Source organism: Notothenia coriiceps, unplaced genomic scaffold (assembly GCF_000735185.1).
Source record: "Notothenia coriiceps isolate Sejong01 unplaced genomic scaffold, NC01 NC01_scaffold00037939, whole genome shotgun sequence".
NCBI classification, from domain to species: Eukaryota; Metazoa; Chordata; class Actinopteri; order Perciformes; family Nototheniidae; genus Notothenia; species Notothenia coriiceps.
Genome location: NW_011370640.1, coordinates 69,493 through 81,903, shown reverse-complemented (window position 1 = coordinate 81,903; position 12,411 = coordinate 69,493). Strand labels below are relative to the sequence as shown.

The 12,411-nt window shown below is 39.8% G+C and overlaps 1 protein-coding gene across 3 annotated transcripts in view; it reads right to left on the bottom strand.

The window, feature by feature from the left end:
• LOC104967897 (interleukin enhancer-binding factor 3-like) overlaps positions 1 to 11,605 on the bottom strand; it is a 17,354-nt gene extending 5,749 nt beyond the window's left edge. For all 3 annotated transcript variants that reach the window (XM_010797432.1, XM_010797433.1, XM_010797434.1), the window contains exons 1-12: positions 11,497 to 11,605; positions 11,076 to 11,212; positions 8,851 to 8,965; positions 8,224 to 8,411; positions 7,575 to 7,749; positions 7,301 to 7,469; positions 5,298 to 5,389; positions 4,813 to 4,908; positions 4,184 to 4,295; positions 3,996 to 4,093; positions 3,817 to 3,922; positions 3,594 to 3,734 (exon numbers count right to left, since the gene is read on the bottom strand). In XM_010797432.1, coding sequence (XP_010795734.1) covers positions 3,594 to 3,734; positions 3,817 to 3,922; positions 3,996 to 4,093; positions 4,184 to 4,295; positions 4,813 to 4,908; positions 5,298 to 5,389; positions 7,301 to 7,469; positions 7,575 to 7,749; positions 8,224 to 8,411; positions 8,851 to 8,965; positions 11,076 to 11,182 — 1,399 coding nt within the window. In that variant the 5' untranslated portion in view covers positions 11,183 to 11,212; positions 11,497 to 11,605. The remainder of the gene's footprint in view (positions 1 to 3,593; positions 3,735 to 3,816; positions 3,923 to 3,995; positions 4,094 to 4,183; positions 4,296 to 4,812; positions 4,909 to 5,297; positions 5,390 to 7,300; positions 7,470 to 7,574; positions 7,750 to 8,223; positions 8,412 to 8,850; positions 8,966 to 11,075; positions 11,213 to 11,496) is intronic.
• Between the last annotated feature and the right edge of the window lie 806 nt (positions 11,606 to 12,411).

Genomic DNA, 12,411 nt, shown 5'->3' with positions numbered 1-12,411 from the left:
AGGCCGATTGAGGTCAATAATGCAACAAATGCAGCCTACTACAAAACCATGTAGCCTATCATAGTTCAGTAACAGGCGGACCGCGGTCCGGATCCGGATCCAGACGCCGACCTATAGGGACCCGGACCTATAATCAATNGTGTAGAACACATACGTGTAATTATGCTATGTCAGGGGTGTCAAACTCAACTTGTGGGCCACATCAAATGAAGTGGCGGGCCGGATTTGGCCCCCGGGCCTTGAGTTTGACACCCCTGACATAGCATAATTACACGTATGTGTTCTACACTTTGTTTAGTGTTTGGGCGAAAGACGTACATAATGAGTACATTGACATAGCCAAACAACTTGATACGCAGTAGTAGCCTATTCAAACGGAACAGCTGAGAAGAAATCCAGATAATCACAGCTCACAGACGTCACTCTCAAAGACCCGCTCCTGGGGGCGGGGCTTCAGTTTGAAATGATGATAATTGGTCTCATGTAGAACACTATGTAGAGTTTCGTGTTTAGTGGTAACAATACTGACAACATATGTGAAACAATAACTTATTTACTTCAGATTTTTAAAAACTGACACACACATACTTTGCTCTGGTGCTTCGAATCTTGCTTTTTTATATCAGGTACACAAATTACATTTCAAATGTATAGTTTAGCTTACGCATCATTGCTGTAAAAAAAACTGTACACATCAAATATTGAAAGTTAAACATTTGCAGATGGACACAATAGAAAGTAATGTAATATGACAGTTTTACAGTTTTACTCACAGCTCTAATTGTAACTGCATTAAAACATATGCACACTCAGCAAGTACCAACATGAGGCAATGATTCCTTCTTAGCTTTCTGAGTGTTGTGGCTCAGTGTGCAGCAGGAATAAATTCAATGTTTTAAGAGTTCAAGGCAAAGACACTTTTACGGTCAGCACAATGGAACTATAACTGATAAGAAATGTTTTTTACCATCTTAATTAATGTACATTGTCTTTGCGCCTATGTTGTCACAATGAAATAGTCTGTACTTTTGTACACTTGAATGTTACACTTGCTGCTGAGTAGCAATGAACTTGTCTCATGTTGGCAGTAGCTCTGTAACGTCCTCTTCTGTGCTCTTGTAAGGGACGTGGCAGAGAGGTTGATCCTGAAGCCTGGGACCAACCACTACATTGGTTGCTTTTGTTTCCTGTTTGCTCTGTCCTATGGTCCTGAGCAGGGATAGGTGGATTACTTTAAAAGTATAATCCATTTAAATTACTAATTAGCTTTAAAAACCAGAAATGTAATAAAAGCAGGCGACCAACAATAAAAGTGAACAACCTATGACCACATATTAAAGTTTTTAAAAAGCAAAACAAACATCTGAGCAAACATAATCTTTCATGCATGAATTATGAAAGCCTCACTCAGGATTTTTTTACCAAGTGTTTTTATTGCTGTTGGGGCATTAAAAACAAGATTTTAACCTTAGTTTTTTTTAATCTAGTTTTTTCAAATTTAGGAAAAAAATGTTTTGTATGTCCACTCAGGTGGACAGTATGCGTTAAAGTCTAAACTGAAAACTTGTACATTTGGAAAAAATGATAAATAAAGATGTGCAAACTTAAAATTACATTATAATAACTTAAGTATATATATTTAAGGCCCAAAAATATATTGCAAATTAAGTATTTTCAATAAGAACAGTAGCAGTAACAGTATGAAGTGTAGTTGAAATATAGCCAGTGATGCATGACGTCCACTGTAGTGGACAGGCGAATAATCATGATTTCCTGCAAACATAAAATCAATAGAATAGAATAGAATCATTTAATGTCATTATACATGTACAATAAGATAATAATAAATGCTTCTCCCTATCAAGGGTGCCATCAAAACAAAACAAAACAAAAATACACGCAGCATACATAAAGTACTTAGGAATAAGGAATAAAGGAATAAGGAATAAAGTGCAGCAATTATTTCCAGGAGTATAAAAATAAAATCTGTAATGTAATAAATAATAATAATATTATGTATTTATAATAATAATAATAATAATAATAATAATANAATAATAGAACAATATGCATCCAATACATATCAACAAAGTTTAAAACCAGGATACAATTAAAACAAATTAGGACCACTGTACACATATTGATATAACTGAAATATCAGTGAGACCCCTGGGCTTGTTTGTCAGCCATAATAACGTCATACCGGGGCGTTCGTTCTGGTGTACTACATCGAGATTAAGATTAAACTAACTTATTTTGGGAACACCCACATACCTATGGAGTTGGCCAGATGTGTGTAAATTACTGTTCATGGTAATTTGAAAACAAATGCCGTTGTTGGACACACACAAACACACCGAACATACACACACACACACACCATGCGCCTTTGTGACCGGACATTTCCTTCACACGACGAGTAATAGGGGGAATAATCGGTCCGTTCAATGTGTGTTGTGTAGGTGTGTGTGGTTGAAACGTAGCAGCCTGCAGTGGGGAACACAGTGAAGCGGTGTGTACACGCTGGTGCTGCACTTCTCAGAGGCTGCCTCCTGATGCTTCAGCCATTTCATGAAGTGAAGGAGGCTTTACAAATTAAAAAAAATAGCTCTACACCCCTGGCCGCAATGTCCTTAAAATGAAGTCCGAGTTCGAAATATATCTCAAATAATGTATGCATTGTCATTCCCCCACAAACATAACTGTCTGCGATTAAACGGTTGTCTCCTGTGTGCTCCACTTCCTATTGGCGCACCACCTGTAACTTTATCTGCGCACGAGAGGCTGAGACCTTATGCTAACCAATTTTGATTAATTTTTTTATGTTTTGGATGAAATAATATGACTGGTATAACATTTTTTTTTTAAAAATTGAATTTTCTTTCCAAAAATATTTTTATATATTTATAATGCGGCCCGGGGGTTGGGGACCCCTGATTTAGAGCACTCGGGTAGAAATATAGCACCACCAGAATGCTAAATATATTTATTTTTTGAACGTGTCTTTGTCGGAATCAGAAGCAGGAGGCTCTCTGTGTCGCCTTCCTTCTGTCTGTTGCTACAATGGGGCGAATTGAATTAGGGCCGTTACATTTATAACCACAAAACAAAAGCAGCCCAAAACAAAAAAGTGTTCTGTCTTTCTATCAATCTCTCTTTCAAAATGAATAAAACTGCTGCATCCACACATGCACCCCGGCCTATACAAACAACTAATAACGTCACTTATGACAGAAAAACAACAATTAAATTAGTTAAAAGTCTGACTATTAGTCGACAATAGGCAAGACTTTGTACATTCTTAGTCGGGGAAACCCCTACAATTAATTAGGTACAGACATTAGAAGGCAAGAGATCTAGCTAAGTTTACATAATAAACTCTCCACTCGATACATGTGGATGCATGTATAATATGGATTTTTTCGAACAGTCATATTTAAATTTAAAGAGAATCGAAAATAGAAACAAAAAATATTGTACAAGTTTATGTTGTGTTATGGCGTTGTTTGTGAACATTTCAGTCATATTTAAACAGCTCATTCAACAGTAAAAAGGCTCAGATTACAGCAGGTCTGCCGACACTCATTACTAACATGATTTCCTCTGAAAGCGCTTCTGGAACTTCAGAAACTTCCTCTGCTTGCTGTTGAGTTGGGGCTCCCCTTCAGTTTTCTCTACCTGTGTGTAGGGTCTCTTAGCTGGCAGACTGAAGTGTCCAGCGGGCGGTATCTGGGCTGCAGGACGCAGCAGAAACAAGCATGAGAACAGACTCTTCCATGACAAACAACACAGGAAATAAAAGAGATTGATAGGTACCTGTGCCTTCTTTGCCGGCTCCCCCTATTCTCCGAGGCTTTGTAGGTTTGAAGTCCATCCCCAACACTTTGTGCATTTGTCCAAATGCACAGAGCCTCAAGGCAAACTATGGAGAATGTCAAAGTGAGCCACTACATCCAAACATATGAGTGAGTCATGCATTAGCATCCTGCTCTTACCTGAGCACTCTGCGTGATGTCTTCCCGCTGCTGCGGAGTCAGATTTGCAGCAGCGTCGACTGTGTCCTTCTCACATGGATCTTTTATTCCAGGGCCTCCTATGCACAGATACAGCTACATTAGTATATTCATGGTAATGCTAGTGTATAAAAATCAATGCTGGTGTGACAATTAGTACAAACGTTAACCTTCCAAGAGGATTCCAGATGCAACGCACTCCAAAACCCTGCGAAGCGACTCGCCCGCTCCCATCGTTCTCTCAGACGTTCCTATAGCTTTTTCTACTAGCAGCTCCAGAGGCTATGAGGAGATCAGAGGAGAGAAAATTAGAGTGGTGCGGGAATGAGTCCCAGAAATTAGTAAACATTTTAGCTTTGGTTAGATGGCGGAAAGAAGGTCTGTGGTTAATACAATTTAACAAGTTTTTCATGTCTTGTTCTACTACATAAAATACATGAGTAAATACACGCGGACCATCAGTCACCTTTAGCTTCGCAATGGTGACATGAAGTCACGCGACTGTCATGTAGCTCGTTTATTAGCATTAAGTTAGCTATTTACTTATGGAAATTGCATATACGCTATTACTATAATTAAATCGGTGTTAATGTGTAACCCTAACCCTTTTATCCCAACGTTTGTTTGCCACAGATCTCTGCTTTCGCGACATTCGAAAATCCAATGAAAAAATCATTTTTGTCTATGTAGCCCTTATGATGCTAACTTCTGGCAAACAAAAAAACATCCTCACTTCACACACAAACATTATCAACATCCAAGCTCCATTTGTGCACAAATACGACCACGGTTTCCTTACCCATCCCGACAGTGGCGTCCAGGTAGGAACGCGGTTACACAAGTCCCTCATGATCCTGACCACGAGGATGGCAGAACCCAGGTTGTTGACTTTAGCCTGGAGACACAAACAAAAGCTAGTTCAATTGGAGGAGCTAATGTTTCCTTAACCCTGCGTTTTGAAGTTTCACAAAACAACCCAAAAACAAAGCACAGACAGGTCGGAACAACTGAGCCGTCTCCAAATCAACAAGACTTCAATGTACTAACACACAAAGTGAATATAGAGAGAGCTGAAGTCTGAAGATTAATTTTCTGATAAAGAAAATGATATGCTGTTGTCAATACCAATGACACAATCAAAGGTGTCATTGGTATGGATCAACAGATCACTCTTTATGAGTTAATAACATTTGTGAAGGGTTACCGTCTCTAAATGGATAGACAAGAGACACTACTCAAAGAAACAGTTCAACCTTACGTACAAATAAGGACGTGAATGCAAACCTGGAACCACTTGGCGTGGCGGAGAGACGCCAAGGCAGTAAGGCATTTCTGCCTGTCCAGAACGTCCGGCGGATCGTTGTCTGTTCGCGTAGCTATTGACGAGGTGGGGTAAGAAGAAAAGGTACAGTTTGACCAAGGGGGTGGGCTCTGTCTCGCAGCTCAGGGAGTAGCAGCTTTCCCCAAACCAGCAGCAGGGAAAGGGGGTGTAAATATTTGGTCCCAGCAAGAATAAATCTCACAATTCCCGGCCCACGTTTCCACAGTGTGTTAAAATGGAAGTAAACAATGTAGTAGCATTAAAAACATTGCATAGCATGTTGTTAACTACATTGAACACCCCCTTCCCTCAGCCACTCGGCTTGGGTTTGCTGCTCCCCCCCTCCTGAGACAGTGTGTCCAGTTGGTCAAAGGTCCAGCGTTCCTAAAAACTTCACAAACTAAAAGGCAGTAAATTGAAAATCACAAGCATTTAGAGTCTTTTGCTGCAAACTGCAGCAAAACTGATGGAGGCCCTGATCTAGAAGTGCCTTATTAAAAAGATTGGAAACACAAAGGGCCATACCAGCTGTGTGCAAGTTTAAGCTCATCCTCTACACCAGGGGGGGGGGGTCCTAGAGGTAATTCATAATCACACGTAGATAATTAACTCTAAAAAGGTTTAAACAAAATCTAGACAGCAATTAAATATAACTGGCTACTGACTGTTTTTCCTGTCAGGGTCCTTGAACACAACACGAGCGGGAACGTGTGATCACGTGGTCAAATCATGTCAAAAAACTTCAGATTAAACAAGACTGTCCGTACGTCCATCTAATTTCTCTTAACATGTATCCATGTTTCCCTCACTCGTGTCTCTTCCTCATTAAACCACGCAAAGTGAGAGGAAGAAAGGAAGCTTCTCGTTAAATGACTTCCGTTTGTGATCTCTGATCGCTTGATCACCTGTCAGTCGCTACAGAGAGTTTTTACGGAGTTTGTGTTTGCAGACATGTTCTCTGTTCTACAACTAATAAAAGGCACACCCTGTATTTATTCTCTGTACTGTGTCCTGCTGAGAGGCACGGGACCTTTACTATAGGCAAAATGCGTTTATATTATTAAATTTAGTTATTTGCTGATATGCCTAATTTTGAATTCATAAAAGAATAATCCAGGATACGATTATGGTGATTTTTTAACACTGACATGGCCTATTTCTGTCAGGATCAATTACAATAACTTGAAACAGTAGGCTGTTAAATCCAACATGCAAAAATTGTCATCCTGATTGAAAATTACGGGCGGGGGGGAGAGAGACTTTGGGATTTGGACCCAATGGACTAAAACTGCACTAAGGCCGGTATGGTTCTGTATGCCTCCCCTTAACACCTTCTTGAAACATTGGGCAACTATGTAAATACAGCTTGATCAACGCAGAAGCTCGATAAAAACTCGACTAACCAGGACAAGCATCGAAAAAATAGACTGCTTCTGTTTTTTTTACACCTTTTCCCTGCTACATTTAAAGGATATTGATAGAAGCCACATAATTACCGTCATGCCATTTTCATTTTAATGTATCAGTTTTGCTGCAGCTGGTGCCAAATGTACATATTCAGGATCAAGTACATGCAATACGCGCTTTAACTTGTTATTCTTGAAAAGCCTTCACTTTAAAACATGAAAACAATTCAACAAGAATAAACCAAGTTGTTTTATAACTGTAGCATTGTTATCACCAACATGAATCAGCGACTACAGAGGAAATGTAGAGCTGGCAAACACCAGTTTGTCCCAAAACGACGACGGGACCCCCGAGCAGGTGAAGAGCCAATAATGATTGGTTGTTCCCCGGCGTCGGTGTAAGACAGTCACTGTGACCGCTCCACTGAGGGTTAATAAGATGATGATGGACAACCATGTCAGTTACAGGTCAGTGGAGCGGCACAGTGTCTGCACACTGAGGACACACAGATCAGAGCAGCTGTGGAAGCTGATGCTGGAGACTCAACCAACATACGTACCTTCTTCTCCTTCATTTTTTTTTTCTGCAATTTCAGTTTCTTGATTTGTCCTGACCAGAGGTGAAGTCAGGTGGATAGTGAGCGTCAGGATCGACTGCTTGGTAGTCGTCACAACAAGACTGGCATCCTCCGGACACTGGCTCACTGTATATGTCCCAGCTGAACTTGCCTGTTAAAAAAGGAAAAACAACTCTTAATATCTAAGAAAGGACCACATTTAACCTCAATTTGTGAAATGTATTTATAGAGAATGACTGTAGGTAGTCAGTTCTACCTCTAGCTGTTCAGATAATTTCTCAGCCACTTGATTGAGCAGAGTGACGGTGGGCATGTTGGAGCAGAGCAGCACCAGCTCCAGGTCCTTGTCTCCGGTCAGCAGGAGGCCCTTGGCCACCAGGCCGACCCTCATGACCCCCCGCAGGACACGCTCTTGTGAATCAACACTTGCACTGTGATGAGGGAGAAGCAATACAAATAATAATGGAAGCATTTCTCTTAAGAGGAAAAACTGTCAGGTTAAAAGTGTCTATTTTGATCTGCATTTAATTAGGGATTTTAAAATTGGAGTAGTTAAGATGTTTTGATAATGATACTTATCGATTCATCCTTATTAGGTCGGTTTTTTATCAATAATATTACGGGATCGTTGATAGAACATTTATTTTTAAGATATGATTTATAAAAAGAATAAACTCTGAATGTATGTATATTCTAAATATAAATGCATTGTGAACATATATATGTAGTCTGAATACACCTAAATGTTGTATCTAGTGCAGTAAGGTGCTCAACCAGATATAATAACCAATAAACAAACAGTCACTATATGAAGCTATATAAAAACAATAAAAGAACCGGTACTGTATGTATACTTTTCAACTCATTGGGAAAACTGCCAGAGAGCATTTGGATATGCTGTTCACCTCATTGTATTTCCTGTGTTATCCTTCAGAATATCCATCTTGTCAGACACAGTCTTTAGGGCACACTCCACCCGCGAGACGATTGTCTGCACCGCCTCCAGCTCCTCCGGGGAAGGATACACTTCAGAGTGTTTGGCCATCACGTGGCGGTCATATGGCCCTGTGTGAGCCCGGGGGGTTGGAGCCTCCTTTATTGGGAAATCAGAAAACGTAAGGTTTAGGTAAGAGAAAAAAAGACGGCATAGTGTAGATGAGAGCGAATATACATTTAGTTGTTTTTATTATATGAGTATTCATTAGAAGTAGTTTTTGCATTTCTTATCCAGTTTATTGCTACTTCGATGCATTCCAGTGAAAAAGCACTCGTATACAATATGTGAAGTAAAAATAAAGTTGGGAAGTAAAAACATTAATAGTAATAGTTGGGAAGTGCCTGACTTTATACGAAATAAACACGCACCAGAAATAGCCTTTATGAAAGAGGAAGAGCAATCTTTTTAAAGCATAACAGAAACCGGAAAACATTAGATGTTCAGTCTTAATTTGGAGGCAGGTCAAATGAGTCAAATTATAAAGCCTGTGGACTATTAAGTCTTTGATGGGTGATTCAGAAGGAGAAATAAGGACCTCATGGTGCCTTGGGTGGTGTTCAATCTCCTCTATAGCTGCGACGTAATCGTGGTATCGTCTCAGCTCCTCCTCGTAGCACAGGCTGTCATACCAGTAGCGCAGATCTTCATATCTGGAAAGAGGGAAAGAAAATGTGAGGGAAGCTCTGACAGAAAAGCACCAAAGCAGACACTACAACAATAAAGTAACATTCTAATCGGAATGTTTTGTTGTCACTTTGAAGAGATAGCAAAAGACCCTTAGAATTCTTGATCTACCCACTGTGCTTGAATATTTCATTATATATGAAATGCAACAGATTGATAGAATAAAAGTCATTTCAGCGTGAAACAAATAAATGTTTCATTTTCTTATCAACTCAGTGGCAAACTTACCAGAAATGTCCCAATTTGAGATCAATTAAGTGAATCTACTCTAACTGTGCCCACATTCAAAAGCAAATGGATCATGTCTATTATGTGAGTTTTATTATTCATTTCTGTGTGAGTCTGTTTGCAGGTTTCTAGACCTCAAACTGAGTTTTTATTTTTATTTTATTGAGTTATATCTTGTTTTTGAATTATTGAAAAATAAATGTTGCTTAATGTTTGGTATTTATGAAAAATAAATACCATTAATAGTGTTACACAATTTGAATTGCCTTACTTCATCTAAGGATAATTTGGTACTTGTGGGTTATCTGTCAACACTTTTTTATAGCGGGTAGCTGGCTCCTCCACATTAACTTTTTAATTTCTCAAAATAACAAACATTAATCCTAGAGTTAGGGTTATTAAGAGTCTGAAAAACAAAAAAGTGGCGAGAGACCCACAAGTACTGATCATTTTATGTTAAATGTACATTTAAATGTCTATTTAACCATGTTCACATATCTCTTTATATGTAAATTCACCTGATCAGAGTCAAGTCACTTGTTTTATTTATATTCATACAGTTTAAACATGTTTATTTTATTTGTTTGTATTCTTAATATACCTGTGTATATTCTCATGTAGTACAACACCTGTGTTTCTCTCTCTCATTCTGTTGCTGCTATAACACCAGCATTTCTCGATGAGGATCAATAGAGTGGCGAAGTCCCTCCCCTTCCGGTGGACCTCCATGGTACCTTATTTCGGAAAAATTATGTATCGAAGTCAATGGAGAGAGAATGATTATCTTTCGATCGCGTTTGAATTGTGCCACGAATTACACATATGATGTTTGTCAATTTAAAAGATAATTTTGCAAGTCTAAAACTAAATAATGTGTCGCAAAACTGTGAAGTAACACATTTGTTTGTGTGAAACGCTCAATGAACTACATCTCTGGTCTCACAGAACAACACACGTCACCAAGATGGCCGTCACTACTGTCTTGTCAACCCTCACTATCACCACAATGAAACACGTCCAGAAGAATGTCATGCAAAGCTGCCTGCCTTCCTTTGATTCTCTCTGAACTGCCTGGTCTTTTTAATGTTTAATGTCAACCATTTGTGCAGATAGCGTGAAGTAGAAAAGATTGCAGATGCTAATGTAGCGTTAGCATTTCTCCCCTGGGCTTAAATTGTGTATTATAGAATGATCACACCGATGGGACAGTACTCTTCAAAGGGTTCACAAAATATGACTACTACTCTTACTGTTTAACAATTTGGGTTACTTAATGTTACTTCATGTTAAGGCTAATAAAAATGACAAGGCCTTAATGCTAACTAACGTGCTAGCTAATAGCTAGGTAGCTAACTTGATCCAGCCACTCTTGGTCCTTTCATCAGACGGGAAGCGAACGAACGAGCAAGACCCATTGCTGGTATGATAACAACCTGGTACTAAGCACACAGGCATCTTGTTAAAGTTATCTTATCTTAGCAAGCGCCATATCTATCTCTTAGTGGAGGAAAACAATTGTGACATCACTTACGCGACTCTGGGATTTGTAGTCTTTCTAGTTGCGTATTTTTCATAGTCTTATATTTCAACAGTTTTAAGACAAACTGAGACTTTTTTGACATGGAAATTATTTTTTAAGATTGACAAACATCATATGTGTAATTCATGGCACAATTCAAACGGGATCGAAAGATAAGTGTTCTCTCTCCATTGACTTCAATACATTATTTTTCCGAAATAAGGTCCCATGGACCGGAAGTAGATGGGCGTGACTTCGCCACTCTATCAAGGTACAACTTATCTTAAGACCACTTCATATTACATTACTTGCAGTGCGTGCTTGTGTACCTATCAAAGTCGTGCGGAAGGAGGCGGTGGCCCTCCTGGATCAGGGCGTCCCAATACAGCAGCTCCTCATACGCCTGGTGCTCATCCCACTGCTCTGCAGCGGCCATGCTGTCACGACTTTCAGGAAGCTACCACCTCTTTCAGAAGAACAACAAACGTTTCTAGTCAGGGCACAACGGCCACTGTAAAATGTACTGAATTATGGTAGGCAAGTTACCAGAGTGCATCTTTTGCCAACATCTAACAAGCTAACCTTAGCTAATGTCAACGGTGTAGCATTGGTATCCAACTTGATGATAGCAAGCTAGCTAACGCTTTCCAGAATAACAGTACCATGTTTGTGAAAGTGTAATCATTGGGTTTATTTTTGCACAGTAACACTACCTTCAAGAGAAGTTACGCCTTTGCAGTTAGGGCTTACCTTTGACAAAAAGCGAATACAAATGCGTATAGACCAGACCTTTTCGCGGTAACGTAGTAAGGAGGACTTCTTCTACTTCCTGCTCCTCTTCTTCTACGCTTTAACTGGCGCACTATGAACCATCATAAAAGGTGCCGCCCCCCTCTCTACGGTGATAAAAGCCACTACAGGTCGAAGGGCTTTATTTAGAGATATTTAAACAAAAGTTAGGCCTACTGTACATATTTGTAATACTGTCTTCTTTTATGTATCTATATCAGTAGGTTGGCTGTATGTTTTATTTCCCCTATATGGGGCATTCTACTGAATTAGTACAAAGTGCGGTCCCACAACAAGAAAAACTATTTAACAAGACAATAATAATAATAATAGATTTAATTTGTTAGCGCTTTTACAGGTGCTCAAAGACGCTTTACAGATAATAGTGAAGAGAAAAGAAAAGAGAAGAAAGGAACAACAAATAAATATATACTTAAAGTTAAAGTCAAATAATAAAAAAAAAAATCACACATGAAAAGCCAGATTGAAGAGGTGAGTTTTTTTGGAGGTCGGTGCGGTCTCTGATGGGTTGTGGGAGTGAGTTCCAGAGGGAGGGGGCAGCGACGGAGAAGGCTCTATCCCCCCAGGTCCGGTGATTGGTGCGGGTGGGGATGGATAGGAGGTTGGCTTCTGATGAGCGGAGGCAGCGGGAAGGGTTGTGGTGGTGCAGCAGGTCTGTGAGGTAGGGGGGGGCCTGGTTGTTGAGGGCTTTGTAAGTAATGAGGAGGACTTTGAAGTGGATTCTTTGACGGACGGGGAGCCAGTGGAGGTTCTGGAGGATGGGAGTGATGTGGTCTCGGGAGCGGGTGTGGGTGAGGAGGCGGGCAGCAGAGTTCTGGATATGTTGGAGTTTATTGAGGAGATTGGAGGGTATGC